Genomic DNA, 18,007 nt, shown 5'->3' with positions numbered 1-18,007 from the left:
TGTAATATCCAGAATTATCACCTATTTGTCCATATATTTTACGTTGTTATAAAGAAAAATTAAATCAACGATGGTTTCCGCTTTTGAATCTAATCATATGCTTCTTGTTTTTTGTTTCAAATGACTAATTTGGGGTCGAAAATTGAAACACTTCTGAAATTATTTTATTTTGACTAAGTCATTAAGTTCTCCAGTTTATCATCTATTTTGTCGACAATATTAAAAACCTGGTGTCACAGATGTGAGCCTCATACAATCTGCTGATGGCAGCAGAATAATTTAAATAAAATGCATCGATATTGTATTGGTATGTCAAACATGATTTATTATAAAAATATTTTTATAATACAAATCTGTTTTGCAGGCGTTGGTTATTCCTGAGAAGTTCCAGCACATTCTTCGTGTTCTCAACACGAACATTGATGGCAGGCGCAACATCTTGTTTGCCCTATGTGCCATTAAGGTAACACAAAATTGTTAAAAAAATAATTTCGAGTGAATTATATATTCGTCTACCACTTTCATTATGCCTTAGGCAATGGTTCATCAAGTCTTCATGCCAAATTTGGTAGTACAGTGGAAGCTCACTAAACCGGATCTCCACAAAACCGGATTCCTCGGGATACCGGACTTTTTTCAGAGTCCCGGTTTTCCCCTTCTATTTTCAATGTCAAATAATCCCTACAAAACCGGAACCTCGGAATTCAAGAAACCGGACAAAAAATCGAGAAAATTTGTTAGTTGTCAACGTAATTTTACCTCACAAAACTGGACGTATATTTGTTCAAATTTGTCAAATTGATTTTGTGTATTAGGAATTTGCGAATCGCGTGTCACTTTGTTTTGACAGCCGGTGCGTCGTTAAATATTGCACCTGTGATGTTGTGTTAACTCGATAATTGATAATGATGATTGCGCTGTGGATTGACTGCCACGCGATAATCAAACGATAATCAAACTTGTGAAAAGAAAATTGAAACATTAATTTGTTTGTTGCAGAAAATAAAGAACTAGAAACGGTTATTAAGTGATCATTTTGGAAGGTTGTTTTATCTAAAGACTTCTATGATTGAATCAAATTAGAGCGGTGCGTTAATTAAACTATCAAACATACTTAACAAGCATTAAATTACGCGAGTTGTTTTATTTTAAGACTTGGAAAAAAAAGATGATTATAAAAACGCAGAAATGTTTAATAATGTTTATCACTTTTGCATGTGCTTTAATCATGTCTCAACCTCCGTCTAAACGTAAAGGTTAACTCAGTTAATATTTTGAGTAAACTTACTCCGTACATCAAATCCTCACTAAACCGGAATCCTCACTAAACCGGAAATTTTGCCCAGTCCGGACCTTGTCCGGTTTAGTGAGTTTCCACTGTATATTATCCCATATAACCCATGTTTACAATAGTAAAAGGCCTTGTATCTTCTTTTTTTTTGGCCATAAATGTTTACAAATTTGTACATAAGTTTAACCGAAACAGTCGCTTATTAAAAAATGTGTGAAAATATGATCTATATTCTCCGTGTCATGTGTAATTACTGATGGTGGATTTGTCAGGCAAACAGTCTGAAGTGTGGCAACATATCACTAAATTTGAAGAAGATGGAATTGGCGTATTTTTGGGGAAATACAGGGTTGATGATTAGCATCTCTTAAACTAGAAACCGTAGTAATGTTCATATAAGTAGTCACTAATAGTTACGTCTAATCAAATTAATGTGGATTTCATGGTTTTGTTCCTGAAGTTGAATAGGGAACACAATTTTTCAAATAAATGTTTTTTTTATATTGTTTAACATTAATTGCATTCAGCAAAATGTGTGTATATGGCATACATATGAACAATCAGGAAATCAAAATAAAACATTGGATTAATTTGCGCAAAGATTAAGTATGATACACAGGTTAACAAAAAGTCCAATTTGGATACAGACTAGAATATAAGCAGTTGTTTCTTCATCCATACAACTTGTTCAATGAATCAATGATACAGGTTGGTTGACTTCTACTATACTGTACACTTGGTTACCAGCAGTATTTACTATGAAGTTTATTAAACGGCATGTCCCATGTTTTCAAAAATCTGTAAATGTGGGAGCCTTAAATTACATTCACACTTGGAACACAGACTTTTTCCATGAAAAAAACTAACCCAAAGTTAAATCATACTTTTATTTTTGTTGCTGATGACCAGGAAATTATTCAACCATATATCTGGTGTCAGTGATTTTTTCGGCTCATTTTAGGGCCGAATATCGGCTCCTTCCGCTCGCCAAAAAGCCTCCATTTTTCACAAAAAATCGCCAGTTGTTCCCAAAAACTGAATTCATTTTTCCCCTTTTTCCTGAGTTTCTTTTTACTTACAATTTAAACCTGCAAAGTTAATTTCGCATTTCATTGAAGTTATTTTTATTTCATACATTTTTTGATAGCAAACTTTCAGATATTATGCGTCCTCGTATTCGGTAAAATCCGGTCCAGGTAACCGCAAAATAGCCAATATTTGTTTACAGTCTTTTTTTTTGCCAGGAATATTTTGCAGGACGCACAGTTACTTTTCCTGCTTCTGGTTTTAATTATCAGTTCACTTTCGGTTAACTTTCAGTTTTTCGTAATGCAAAATAAATACATGTTTAACCTGACAATTTTTGCCATAGTCAATGAAGTATGGTATTCAGTAGTTTCACAGCGTCGAATGAAATTTATGTTTTTTTTAAGTATCTCAATGTTTTGTTCTCAACTATTTTGTTCTAAATAATGACAATATTAGATTTTGAGTGCAAAACTTAATACACAGACTTTAATTACACGGACACATAATTAACTACCAGTTCAAACATGTTGTCTTGAGTAGTGTTTTGAATTCGAAAATGCATTTCTCAGTACAGTATTCATATTAATCATCAATGTTTAATATAAGATAGTAAAGTCAGACAAGCTTGTTAATTGCTGTCTTGCATCACCATGTTATAGAAAAAGTCTGTATGGACACACATAATATATAATAATCTCAGTAAAAGCAGAAAATAATTTTTTTATATGTGAAATGACCATGTGACAATTTTTCCAATTTTTGGACTTTTCGCGCTAATTTTCGCAATTGAAAAGGCACAGGCAGTAAAATTATTTTGAAAAAATTACTTGGTGTAAGGGCAACAATAACCACTGGAAAGTCGAAAGTAAATTCCATCTGAGATAAGGCTGCATGAACATCAACAGTAACTGGGTTACGGATACAGAAAATAACTAGTGAATGGTCTAATTTGCAGGGTGTAGGTCGTCGCTACGCCAGCCTTGTGTGTAAGAAGGCCGACGTGGACCTGAGCAAAAGGGCCGGAGAACTCACAGAAGAGGAGGTAAACAGTTGTAATACAGACACTAGTATCCTTTTAATTGTAAATTTGTAATGCTGTCTGTTTAAATTTTTCAAAGAAAAAAGTGGAGGTATTGTGCCGGCATTGGTGTCATTGTCTTTAGGGTAATGCAAAAACTTGATACAAATTTTGCTAAAGGCAAATCGCACATGTACAGCAAGGCCATTAACTCTAGCTTGAATAGTCGTGGTTATTTCTAATTTGCAACTTGAAAACAATTGAAGATGAGCATTGACGTTCAATCCTCAAATCACTTCAATCACTCCATTTAACAGAGCTAATCAGTGGTATCCCCCTTTTAAAATTTATTCGAAATCCTACAGTTTTCATTTTCCTGACAGCGTTTCACATGTTTTTCCCACAAAATGTAAGGTTATAGTGCTTTTATATGTTATGTTGAATACTTTTTTAAAATGCCCATGTGACAATTGCAGATTGAGCGAGTTATGACGATCATCCAGAACCCTCGCCAGTACAAGATTCCCGACTGGTTCCTCAACAGACAGAAGGACGTCAAGGACGGCAAATTCACACAGGTCTGTTACTAATGGAAATACATTTGGATACGATTTATATATTTATTTTTTTCTGAAGAATCAGTTTAATGTTTTAAATAAAATTGCGAGAAAATGTCATTTGACAGATGCATGGTATATTGACCTTAATAGGTATCAATAGTTTAAAGAGTTCAGTATTGAGAACTTACAGACTATTGTACAGTTGCAAAGATTGTTTGTTTGCTTGGACTTAAGCATCAAAAACAAGGAAGTACCTTGAAATGTATATAAATGTCTTGGGAACAATATAAATAGTGGTCTTAGCCCATTTACCCTGCTATGAGCATGACTCCTTCATACTGAAATGGACCCCTGGCTATTTTTCAGGATTGACAGTTGTCAACTGTTAGAACCTCTGAGGTATTGAGCCTATATTTAACATCATCGGTTTAGGTCTTACTATACATGCGTTAACAACAAACAAATTTGAGGATTAATTTCTATGTGCTAGTCGTGTCACTATGCCTTATGATTGGATGTGCTTTAAATGCTGAAATCAGAGCAGCTACTGCATCAGCATCTAAAATAAATGTTTTTGTGGTATTTTTTCAATTCTGCCAAGCAGCTTTAACTGCCCAAATAAATTTTGGAAATAAAGCAGGGTATTTTTCCTTCGCATTTATAAACTGATGCACACATTCATTATCGGATGAATTTCAGGTCATGTCCAACGCCCTCGACAACAAGCTTCGTGAAGATCTTGAGCGCCTTAAGAAGATCCGTGCACACAGAGGCTTGCGACACTACTGGGGGTGAGTTGACATGGTTTAAACAAGATATTTGAAAATAATAATGCTGAGATTTCAGCATGTTTTTATCAAGAACTCGAGATAATGCACATTGTTTAATAAAGGTTGGAATGAGAACTCTTTGGCAACAGAAATATTGAAAAAGCAACTCAAAAAAGTTCTAAAGCTACATTCAGTTTACTTTGTATGATGAAATAGAGATTACGTGAATGCATGCCATTTAATTTTTTGCATCAAATGTGGTTGCCATGGCAATTCTGCCCAAGTCTGTTCAACAGAAATAGTGTGTAAGGTATAGATATTTGGAAATAAACGATCCTGCGAATACTTTTTGAGTATGCAAGTTAGTTATATGAAACTTTGTATATAAGGATATTATTCATATCATTTTTTTTGTTGGGCAAAATGTTTTATGCAATGGCAGCGAAAATAATGAAAATACCTTGCTGAATAAAAAGGCATACAGTTTCATCAAACTTTGTGGGGAGAAAATAGTATGGAGAGTAATCTTTTCTTTTGACAATATTTATATGGTAATTTATATAATCAAAGTACCATTCAAAAGGGTCAATGACTATTGTAATTTTTAGAAATACTCAGCGATTTCTATCTTTTTCTATCTTGACTTATATGCTGCTTCGTTTTTATTACAGCCTGCGTGTGAGAGGTCAGCATACAAAGACAACCGGCCACACCGGTAAAACTGTGGGTGTATCTAAGAAGAAGTAGATTGTACATTACCAATAACAATAAACCAAGCGAAGAAAATCCTGCTCTTGTTTTTGTTGTATTGAATATATTTTTAGAAATGTGATTTAGGTGAACCATTACCTAGGATAAATGGATATAGTATAAATTTTTGCATTTAATTAGTATATGAAGGAAGTTATCATTAATAGATACTGAATCACATTCAAATGACTATTAAAATGGAAAATTTGGTTTCAAAAGATGTACATGCTGAGGGTTTAGTAGATGAATGTACCTTAACCTTGGCTGGTACTTGATAATGAAGATAATAACATGCAACTTTGCATCTCTGACAATATGCACATCAGCCATAACAAGCATTCACAATATTCACTTATAATTTCAAACACGTTACCACTGACAATCACACTGATGTCGAGTTCTGCCAATTATTTGACTATATAAAAAATCCATGCGCATTTGTTGCATGGCGATCTAGTTAAATAAGAGTCATGTGCTGGTTTCTCAAGTTGAGTTTGCAGGGAAAAAGTTGATCTTGATGCATACACAAATGTATGACCAATGCTAAACATCCTGTCTCAAATCCTTGTTAAATTTTACTTCACCCAAGAGTCTTAAATGACAACCTGAATCAGAATGCTCTGTCCTTGCTACTCCCAAGAATTTCAAAAGAATAAGAATTGTTCTAATCAAAAAGCCAGTATGAATGTTTGTTGACCTGGCTATGACCATGTTTTAAAGCTGCACTCTCACAGAATGACCATTTTAACAACTTTTTTAATTTTTGTCTTGGAAAGAGGAAATTCTGGCGTAAAAATCTGCAAACCAATGATATAAGATTGCTGACAAAAAAATCCGGCTGTACATTTTCATGTTTAAATCGAAAATTAATGTTTTATGGCTTAAACCGTTACTGTTTAAGACAAATGAATAAAATATCAATTTTTGAACTTAAATATAATCTGCGATCTGATTTTTTGTCAGCAGACATTTACAACTGGCTTTCATGGATTTTCACAAAAATGGCTCTTTCAACGACAAAAAAAAAAAAATGTCAAAAACTTCAATCTGTGAGAGTGCAGCTTTAACACTAAACTTGTTGACATGGTGATCTGACAATGAATTAACCCTCCATTACACTGGGTTGTAACTGGAATACATTAAGCAGAGTTAAAGTCAAGTTCGACCGGCAGTTTAAAATTATAGATGGATCTTGAATCATGGTGATAATTATAGATGCCCAAGATCTTTCAGAATATACAGATTTTTTGTCAAGCTTGACATCAATGTCATTACTGTATAGGTGGGGATCTGCTGCTCGGAGCTTAAACTCGATCTTGTCAAGTTGGTCATCAGTATCAGTACTGAAGGGTGTCTATGTAGAGATCTGCTGCTTGGCACTGAAACTTGGGTCTTGTCACGCTGGACATCAATGTCAGTGTTGAAACTGTGTGTGTCTGTATGTCAAGATTTGCTGGTCAGAGCTGGAACTTGCGTCTTGTCAAGCTGGACATCAATATCAGTGTGGCTACTGCATGGTGTCAATATCTACTGGTCCGAGCTGAACCTTGGTCTTGTCAAGTTGACATCGATGTCAGTGTCAATTCTGTGGGGTGTCTGTATGTCAAGATCTGCTGGTCGGGGCTAGAACCTGGTTTTTGTGTCGCCTGAAAAGGCGACATAGGGGTTACTTTTGGCTGTGGCGGCGGTCACATCCCGTTTTCACTTGTCCAGGGCATATCGAATAAACTATTAAGTGGTATCAACTTGAAATTTCATATGTAGATAGATCTCGTTGAGGGCAAGTGCAGAGCACAAGAACTGTTACTCTTGCTTCCCTATTTTCAGAGTTACTGCCCTTTGTTAATTTTCATGCTTAAAGTTTTGTCCAGGATAACTTGTAAACTATTAGTGGTATCAACTTGAAATTAGATATGTAGATAGATCTCATTGAGGGCAAGTGCAGTGCACAAGAACCGTAACTCTTGCATCTATATGTAAAGAGTTGTTGCCCTTTTTAATTTTCAAGCTTAAATTTTGTCAGGGGCATATATCCTAAATTATAAAATGTATCAACTTGAAACTTAATAGGTAGATATATCTCATTGAAGGCAAGTGCAGTGCACAAGAATCGTAACTCTTGCTTCCATATTTGAGACTTATAGCCCTTTGTTATTTTCGTTGTTAATTTTTGTCTGACTTAACGTTTCTACCTTCAGTTCAAATGCCACCTACACCTGAAATTTAAATGGCAACATCACTGTCTATAAATGAATAAAATGTCATTCCAACAGCTATAATGTCGACAGTAAATAATTCAACAGGTGACACATCCAACTCGCGGAGTTCTAGTGTTAAGTTGAACATCAATGCCGGTGTCGGTACTGTCGAATGTCTGTATGTCAAAGATATACTAGTCAGAGCTGAAACTAGGTGTTGTCAAGCTGGACACCAATGTCATTTGGTATTGTGGGGTGTCTGATGTCCAGATCTGCTAGTCAGGGCTGGAACTTGGTTTTGTTAACCTGGACATCAATGTCGGTACTGGGTTGTCTGTATGTCCAGATCTGCTGGACAGGGCTGAAACTTGACTTCTCAAGCTTGACAACATTGTCAATTTCAGTACTCTAGGGTGTCAAGAACTGGTTTGAGCTGCGTTGAGAAAGTGTTTCATATAATACAGGCAATAGTTCTAGATCATATTTTTATGATTTAGTCCTCAAAATATTTTGAATCAAGTCGAGAGATCTAAACAACATCCTCTAGGGAGGTCTCAAGAATTATGGCATGTATGGAAAAATATAATTGTTGCTCAGTGGTTCTAATCATTTTCACATTTTTTTTTTTTGTATTTATTCATGTACATGTACACATATTATGTAAGATTGGAATAGTCGAAACATAATAGGTATGAAAGGGAGGCAACCTATGGACAAATGGATTAGTTCTTCAAATGGGTACAAATACAGACATGTATTACCATAAACCACTCAGACAAATAATCATTCATGCCCTGAATAATTTTCAAACAATTGTCAAGGGAGGAAATTAGGGTCAGAGTTGTTCTGTGTAAGGTTGACACACAAGTAACAAATGTAGTTTCATTCACTTCCATCCAAAAGTTCTGATGAAAAGTAAATTCATTAGCAAAAAGAAATACAGCACTTTGGACAGGGTTAAGGAGTTACATGAGACAGTTTGATGTTTCAGTTTAAAATTATTTTTTGTATTCTGACCATGATGCCACTAACACTTAGCAAGTGTCTTAAAGTAACAAAAACACAATGGAAAAGTTCACAACTACTTAAGTTACTGTTTGCACAAGCCCGTCTGCCAATGCTGCCATTAACTAAAGCTGTTACAGGAGTTGCGAATATCTCCACATAGATTGGTAACTATTTCTTTCAAAAGGAACACCTTTTGTTCAGACACCATTTTTTTTTTTTAAGTTGAAAAGGGAACATAACTCCATAATAAATAAGTGGTTTGTAACCAGTCAAACTCGACCTGTATTTCATGTGTATCAAAAATTATTTAAATCCTTGAAACCTTTCATAAGTTACATTCTGTAAACAGTAAATTTGGCAAATTCTATGTTTAAAAGGGGCAATAACTCTGTCTAAAAAGGGCAACTTAGTTTTGTTGAGGTATAATCATTCCTATCATTGCTCTTTCAGGCATCAACAGATAGATTGATGTGAAAACAGTTTTGCTATGTATTAAAAGTTTCAATATTTAAAAATATCATCACAAGCCCTTAACACAGACTGCCTTGATACTATGTAAACAGTTGTTGTAGTTTTTGTCTATAGTGTACATGTATACTTATGTGCTATTATGCCAGTGTATACAGGTACTTGGCTAATTTTAGTCAACTTTTTACAATTTATCTCAATCTGTTCTTAGTCACATGCCTACAAATGTCAAGCAAAGCACAGACTTCTTGTCCTTTTAGTAACATGCATCATTTGTTGATGCCATATTTTAACAACACGCTACCGGTATCTTGACCTTTTCTGATTGTTAGGTAAACTATATTCTTACAAACAATCACAGTTGTTTGTTTCATTTTCATAACATGTATCCTTGTTGGTGCTATCATCCACTAGTCTATCATGACGACACTTCACTTTGTAATATACACAGTTTCCTCTTGCTAATGTTCACCCATTATCAGAGCCCATCGGGCTTAAAGTCTTTCTCAGCTATGGGGTTGGCGTGTACTGTGACAGTTCGTATGCGCACCTCTCGTTCTGGCCGATGTTTCTCATTGACAGGCAGTTTCTCCAACTCATCCAGTGAGTCAAAACCATCTATTACTCTGAAAAATACCAGAAGTATTTTCAGTATTTTATTATAAAGGGTATGTACCATTTCCTAACTTTAAGTTTCTACTTCAAAGTCAAATTAAAATATATTAATTAGTGTTTTTTATTACAAGGAAGCATGAGAACAAAGTCTTTGTGACATAATCGAGAAATTAAACTGTATGACAAGTGAGATACACCAGACAAGCAATGGTGTTCTTGTTGCAGTGCTCTTGTTCTTTTTTTTAGCTCACCTAGACCTGATTTACGCTAATGTATGTATTTCTTCACACCTGTTGGGCTGTAGTAGTACACAGATCTCAGACAATGAAGGGTTTCCCCTTTTTTGGAAATTTTTATATCGGGGCATAGTGAAAATAAAATATCTGTTTGTGATGCATTATTTATTTTCCAAAAAGAATTAGTGTCCAAGATCTACTCTCCACAACTATTATATTAGAAATGTTGACAATAAAAACCTTAATCCTGCCAAGGTTTGAACAGTACTGAACCCGTCATAATTATAAAATGTCAAGTTCAAACAAGCCTGGCTAGTGCAAATTTTGACCACTGTCCATACTCCTATTAACTCTTACACAACCCTAACCCTACCCTTGGCACTTACTTTCCTATCACAGTGTACTTCATATCCAGATGTGGTTGCTTTCCGTAAGTGATGAAGAATTGTGACCCATTCGTGTCTGGCCCATTGTTTGCCATGGAAACTACACCACGTACACTGTGCTAAATAATAATAAGAAAAAAGTGTTTATTGAACACACTAAAGGGTGTGTGTGTGAGTGTGTGACTAATTAAATTCTGTTATAAATGTACATTAAATGTAATATCATTTTTAGTTTTGAGAATCTTTTCATTTATAGCATATCCTTACAAGTCTAACTAATTTTGACAAAAGCTGTGTTCAAGGTATGCCATATATTTGTATAACAAGAGCAACACAAGCCATTGCCAACTCTCATCTATTTATAGCTGAAAAGGGGCATAACTTAACAATTATAAAAGCCAGAGTTATGGGTCTTTAAAAGATTACATACTTTCCCTGGTTACATGTTTACTTGTTTCATTTGAATATTTCAGTTTAAAGGCCATGGTTTATGTAAGCCCACACAGATACTGCTGAGGATGGTAACATCAACATCATGGCTATGACAATTTCTTTTAACGAAAAAGACAAACAACTTTTTTCATTATTGCTCAAGGGGCATAACTCAAGATATATTTCTGCCTGAGGGTGTAACATAAGTAAATATTAAGCATAAGGATGTTAAAGACATCTATGCCAAGTTTCAGAGTGCAGGCCAATATTGAAGCTTAACCTATAAAAAAGCTGAGCTGGTACTCATAAAACATCTTAAGTCATTTCCTAACTAAAGTCATTTTCCTAAGTTTCCTAAGCATCTCACTGGTCATAAGATGTTATTAATTTAAAATAATTTATTTTTTATTAATTTTGTAGTTTTTAAAAACACATATTTTTTTCTGTTAATTTGACAATATTTTTTTGGACGAAAATCCACTTAAGTGAAGAAATGACTCAGTAGGTTTTAAGATTACTGGACCAGAACTACATGTAGAGTACTCCTTATATATATGCCCTACCTTAAGTCCATCCCTGAGTTCATCCTCAAACTTCCGGCCCCAGATGCTTGAACCCCCTTTACCTGTGCCTGTAACAACAAAGCCATTGAACGGAGATAGATAATTTAGGATTAAATAAGGAGGTAGACCTAATTTATAAGAGGTTATTAACTGCAATAATGAATACAACACTGACAAAATACAATTTCAATAACTGATATCTAGCTTGATTTCATACACAATAATGGTATTATTTCTTATAAAATGTTCAATACTGTTGAATACGGCCTGCACCTCACAGTGTTTTTTAATCAGTTAGATTATGAATTTGGCCCAATTTTAAACGCCATAATATATACATTTATACAAACATAAAAAAAGACTATCTGAATTTTTAAGAAACAAATATTAAAAAAGATTTCAGCACGAAATTGGACCCCATTGACCATTTTTTGTGATCACAATCTTGAACCTTCACTGTCAACATGTGTGTACCTCTCTTTCAGTGTATTTCTCTAGATGTGTATTTCCACATACATGTGTATTTCTCTACATGTGAAATTTCTCTACATGTGTATTTTAAATACATGTGTATTTTAAATACATGTCTATGTCTCTATATGTGTATTTTCAGGTATACATGTGTATATTTCCACATACATGTGTATTTCTACTTACAAGTGTGTTTCATCTATGTGTTTTTCTCTACTTGTGTTTTTCTACATACATGTGTATTTTTACAAACATGTGTATTTCTACATACATGTGTATTTCTACATATATGTATATTTCCACATACATGTGTATTTCTACATACATGTGTATTTCATCCATATGTGTTTTTCTCTACATGTGTATTTCTTTACATGTGTATTTCTACATACATATGTATTTCTACATACATGTATTTTTACATACATGTGTATTTACTACATGTGTATTTCTCTACATGTGTATTTCTACATACATGTGTATTTCTCTATATGTGTATATTTAGGGCCCACGGTCATGTAGCTATCAAGACTTCATGTAGTGTCCCACAGTCATGTAACTATCTAGACTTCATGTAGTGTCCCACGGTCATGTAACTATCTAGACTACATGTAGTGTCCCACAGTCATGTCACTATCTAGACTACATGAACAGCCCACGGTCATGTAACTATCTAGACTTCATGTAGTGTCCCACGGTCATGTAACTATCTAGACTTCATGTAGTGTCCCACAGTCATGTAACTATCTAGACTACATGTAGTGTCCCACGGTCATGTAACTATCTAGACTTCATGTAGTGTCCCACGGTCATGTAACTATCTAGCCTTCATGTAGTGTCCCCAATCATGTAACTATCTAGACTTCATGTAGTGTCCCACAGTCATGTCACTATCTAGACTACATGTAGTGTCCCACAGTCATGTAACTATCTAGACTTCATGTAGTGTCCCACGGTCATGTAACTATCTAGACTTCATGTAGTGTCCCACAGTCATGTAACTATCTAGATTTCATGTAGTGTCCCACGGTCATGTAACTATCTAGACTTCATGTAGTGTTCCAAGTTATGTAACTCTCTAGACTGCATGTAGTGTCCCCAATCATGTAACTATCTAGCCAACATGTAGTGTTCCAAGTAATGTAACTATCTAGACAACATGTAGTGTTCCAAGTAATGTAACTATCTAGACTAAAGGTAGGGTCCAAAGTCATGCAACTACCTAAACTACATCTAGGGCCCACAGTCATATAACTATCTAAACGAAATGTAGGGTCCCATGTCATGTAACTATCAAGACTTCCTGTAGGGTCCAATGTCGTGTAACTATCTAGACAACATGTAGTGTTCCAAGTTATGTAACTATCTAGACTACAGGTAGGGTCCAAAATCATGCATCTATCTAGCCTTCATGTAGTGTCCCACGGTCATGTAACTATCTAGACTTCATGTAGTGTCCCACAGTCATGTCACTATCTAGACTACATGTAGTGTCCCACAGTCATGTCACTATCTAGACTACATGTAGTGTCCCACGGTCATGTAACTATCTAGACTACATGTAGTGTCCCACGGTCATGTAACTATCTAGACTACATGTAGTGTCCCACGGTCATGTAACTATCTAGACTTCATGTAGTGTCCCACGGTCATGTAACTATCTAGACTACATGTAGTGTCCCACAGTCATGTAACTATCTAGACTTCATGTAGTGTCCCACGGTCATGCAACTATCTAGACTTCATGTAGTGTCCCACGGTCATGTAACTATCTAGACTTCATGTAGTGTCCCACGGTCATGTAACTATCTAGCCTACGGGTAGGGTCCCATGCCATGTAAATATCCAAATAATATGTAGAATTCCCATCAATGTAATTATCTAGACTAAATGTAGTGTCCCCAGTCATGTAACTATCTAGACAACATTCAGGGTCCTGTAGGACCCACGGTCATGTAACTATCTAGACTACCTGTAGTGTCCTACGTCATGTAACTATCTAGACTACCTGTAGGGTCCTACGTCATGTAACTATCTAGACTACCTGTAAGGTCCTACGTCATGTAACTATCTAGACTTCATGTAGTGTCCCACGGTCATGTAACTATCTATACTTCATTTATTTCCCTCGGTCATGTAACTATCTGGACTAAATGTAGGGCCCACGGTCATGTAACTATCTAGACTTCATGTATGGCCCACGGTCATGTAACTATCTAGACTACATGTTTGGCCCACGGTCATGTAACTATCTAGACTTCATGTAGTGTCCCACGGTCATGTATCTATCTAGATTTCATGTAGTGTCCCACGGTCATGTAACTATCTAGACTTCATGTAGTGTCCCACGGTCATGTAACTATCTAGCCTTCATGTAGTGTCCCACGGTCATGTAACTATCTAGACTTCATGTAGTGTCCCACGGTCATGTAACTATCTAGACTTCATGTAGTGTCCCACGGTCATGTAACTATCTAGACTTCATGTAGTGTCCCACGGTCATGTAACTATCTAAATAATATGTAGAATTCCCATCAATGTAATTATCTAGACTAAATGTAGTGTCCCCAGTCATGTAACTATCTAGACTACCTGTAGGGTCCTACGTCATGTAACTATCTAGACTACCTGTAAGGTCCTACGTCATGTAACTATCTAGACTACCTGTAGGGTCCTACGTCATGTAACTATCTAGACTACCTGTAGGGTCCTACGTCATGTAACTATCTAGACTACCTGTAGCCCCCACGGTCATGTAACTATCTAGACTTCATGTATTGTCCCACGTTCATGTAACTATCTATACTTCATTTATTTCCCTCGGTCATGTAACTATCTGGACTAAATGTAGGGCCCACGGTCATGTAACTATCTAGACTTCATGTAGTGTACCATAGTCATGTAACTATCTGGACTACATGTAGGGCCCACGGTCATGTAACTATCTAGACTTCATGTAGTGTCCCACAGTCATGTAACTATCTAGACTACATGTAGGGCCCACGGTCATGTAACTATCTATACTTCATTTATTTCCCTCGGTCATGTAACTATCTGGACTAAATGTAGGGCCCACGGTCATGTAACTATCTAGACTTCATGTAGTGTCCCACGGTCATGTAACTATCTAGACTACATGTATGGCCCACGGTCATGTAACTATCTAGACTACATGTAGTGTCCCACGGTCATGTAACTATCTAGACTACATGTAGGGCCCATGGTAATGTAACTATCTAGACTACATGTAGTGTCCCATGGTCATGTAACTTTCTAGACTACATGTAGTGTCCCATGGTCATGTAACTATCTAGACTAATCTAGGGCCCACAGTCATGTAACTATCTAGACAAAATGTAGGGTCCAGTGTCGTGTAACTATCAAGACTTCCTGTAGGGATCAATGTCATGTAACTATCTAGACTTCATGTAGTGTACCATAGTCATGTAACTATCTAGACTACATGTAGGGCCCACGGTCATGTAACTATCTATACTTCATTTATTTCCCTCGGTCATGTAACTATCTGGACTAAATGTAGGGCCCACGGTCATGTAACTATCTAGACTTCATGTAGTGTCCCACAGTCATGTAACTATCTAGACTACATGTAGGGCCCATGGTCATGTAACTATCTAGACTACATGTAGTGTCCCACGGTCATGTAACTATCTAGACTACATGTAGGGCCCATGGTAATGTAACTATCTAGACTACATGTAGTGTCCCATGGTCATGTAACTTTCTAGACTACATGTAGTGTCCCATGGTCATGTAACTATCTAGACTAATCTAGGGCCCACAGTCATGTAACTATCTAGACAAAATGTAGGGTCCAGTGTCGTGTAACTATCAAGACTTCCTGTAGGGATCAATGTCATGTAACTATCTAGACTTCATGTAATGTTCCAAGTTATGTAACTCTCTAGACTGCATGTAGTGTCCCCAATCATGTAACTATCTAGCCTACCAGTAGGGTCTAATATCATGTAACTATCTAGCCAACATGTAGTGTTCCAAGTAATGTAACTATCTAGACTACAGGTAGGGTCCAAAGTCATGCAACTACCTAAACTACATCTAGGGTCCACAGTCATATAACTATCTAGACGAAATGTAGGGTCCCATGTCGTGTAACAATCAAGACTTCCTGTAGGGTCCAATGTCGTGTAACTATCTAGACAACATGTAGTGTTCCAAGTTATGTAACTATCTAGACTACAGGTAGGGTCCAAAATCATGCAACTATCTAGACTACATGTAGGGCCCACAGTCATGCAACTATCTAGACTACCTGCAGGGTCCCCTGTCTGCACCATGAAGCCCTTGATGTTCCTGTGGAACAGGCAATTGTTGTAATAGTCGCTCGCACATAGCGCCAGGAAGTTCTGAAGTAAACGTTAGAACTTAACAATTACAATTTTATGCAAGCATTACAGATATACACATTATTTTAGATCACGTCATACATGATAAACTTTAACTTGACAAATGTAAGTGTAAAACCTTAAAGTACAATGAATAACTATTTCAGGCTATACTAGTTTGACATCATGATGGTCTTATGTTCTATGAAATGTACTATTCTTCAAATAATTACCTCACACGCAATGGGAACCTGTTCACAAAACAACTCAATCTTAATCTCTCCGACATCAGTATTCAAAGTGACAGACTAAAAATAAACATATTAGCAATAAATTACCAAGTATTAAACCATACATACTAAAATACATGTATCTGCTCTTTTGAAAGTCTTTGACTTCACCTTTTTACTTCCAGAATTTAAGGTTTAATTTGTATGCATTTATACACATATTATGTATATTTATTCGATATTAACACTTTAAATGTATATCATAGGTTATACGACTATACCCCAAGCAGAGCTATTGAAAAAGTGTCTTCTTACTGTTGTAAGCGGACCATGCACAAGAATTATGAGTAATCCCACTAGCTGATACTTTGTATTTAGAAAGGCCATAATAATAATCTAATGTTTATCTTTCAGAAAAATCTTTCTATTTATAAATCTGTATTTATTTATTAATGCAGGGTTCTCAATAAGATTTGGTTGAACCGTCTCAAATAGTAAAGTAAACGACCAGCTTCTTCTTATTCTACTGAAAATTCATTTAGTTTTCCAAATTTGAACCGGCCCTATTGCCATTTTGGTGGTAGCCGGTTCTTATTGAGAACACTGTTAATGCATTTATTTGCTCACTAATGCACCAGTCAATTGTAACCATGGCCCCCCAAGGTTCAGGGGTTTACTGGGGGTAGCTGGGGGAAAATTGGCCGTGTTTTTACCTTCCCGATGGCCCGACAGTGCCGGGTGAATCCGGTGATTTTCTTCGTGCTTAATATAGCGGGGAAGGGCCTTACCTTTTTGTCCCTTGGGTGTGGGGATTTTACCATCAGTTCTTCTTCGCAGGGCGGGGATTTTACGCGGGCTTGGCTGGACCAGAGCTTGGGGGGGCGTGGATACAATTCACTGGTGCATAATATATGCAATACTCTAATCATCGTATAAGCCAGATGCAGTTACATGTTTTTTCTGTAAAAATGTCTTCTTACAGATGTAATAAACCGTTTAGCTAGGACAAACACCAATTTTATCCTCGGCTTTGCGTCAGACAAAATTGGTGTTAGCGTCCTAGGGAAACGGCTTCCTACGTCTGAAAGAGGACACTTTTGAAGAAAAACTTGTACTGTATCTATTACTTGTGGAACCACATGTAGAGAAACCATTTGGTGCATGATAATGTAAGAGAACAGTTCAGACATGGTGTATGGCAGACACACTTATATCATAAATCATAATGAATTTGTATCATGTACAGTATACTACATACTAATAATGCTATGTCTCAAAATTCCAAGTGACACTCCTTCTTACATTTTCTGTGAATATTCAGAGAAATACAAGTACATTGTTGTAACCATTTGTTGTGTTAATACATTTTCAACGAGGAAACTCACCATGTTTGTCAGTGTTTGCTGATCACCAATGTGAAAATAAAACTGACCGACTACAAACCAAAACTGAAAGTAAACATATAATTTTAAGCAAACGAATTATTATCGTATTTTTATTTATACATAATGGCAAAGAATGAAATGTTGTCAGTTGTTTTAGAACTATTTTACATATGAAATATATAATGTATTAATATGATTGAATCATGTTTAAAAATAAAAGCCATTTAAAA

The 18,007-nt window shown here is 35.9% G+C and overlaps 2 protein-coding genes across 2 annotated transcripts; one reads left to right on the top strand and one right to left on the bottom strand.

Annotated features, from left to right (window-relative positions):
• Positions 1–358: 358 nt before the first annotated feature.
• LOC128223480 (40S ribosomal protein S18) lies at positions 359–5,454 on the top strand (the record flags this gene model as incomplete). Its single annotated transcript, XM_052932760.1, has 5 exons — positions 359–463; positions 3,276–3,362; positions 3,815–3,916; positions 4,598–4,689; positions 5,340–5,454. Coding segments are annotated over 5 exons (462 nt in total), but the record flags the coding sequence as incomplete, so codon positions are not given.
• Positions 5,455–9,095: 3,641 nt separating this feature from the next.
• Positions 9,096–17,845, bottom strand: LOC128224172 (peptidyl-prolyl cis-trans isomerase-like 3). Its single transcript, XM_052933915.1, has 6 exons — positions 17,778–17,845; positions 16,396–16,470; positions 16,090–16,183; positions 11,325–11,392; positions 10,330–10,448; positions 9,096–9,718 (listed from the first exon to the last, which is right to left on the bottom strand). Exons 1-6 carry the CDS (start codon positions 17,778–17,780, stop codon positions 9,571–9,573), a joined length of 507 nt encoding a protein of 168 aa, XP_052789875.1. The 5' UTR covers positions 17,781–17,845; the 3' UTR covers positions 9,096–9,570.
• Positions 17,846–18,007: the final 162 nt, after the last annotated feature.

The sequence above is a fragment of the Mya arenaria genome, chromosome 17 (genome assembly GCF_026914265.1).
Source record: "Mya arenaria isolate MELC-2E11 chromosome 17, ASM2691426v1".
Lineage (NCBI taxonomy): Eukaryota > Metazoa > Mollusca > Bivalvia > Myida > Myidae > Mya > Mya arenaria.
The sequence above is the reverse complement of the archived record's forward strand: the minus strand, read 5'-3'. Positions and strand labels throughout refer to the sequence as shown.

Bases quoted from the DNA above. Each gene is read 5' to 3' on its own strand.
- LOC128224172 (XM_052933915.1), bottom strand. The intron at 11,393-16,089 runs GTAGTCTAGATA...TTGTTGTTACAG, and splicing joins GCAGACAGGGGACCCTGCAG to GCACAGGTAAAGGGGGTTCA. The intron at 10,449-11,324 runs GTAGGGCATATA...ATTATTATTTAG, and splicing joins AACTCAGGGATGGACTTAAG to CACAGTGTACGTGGTGTAGT.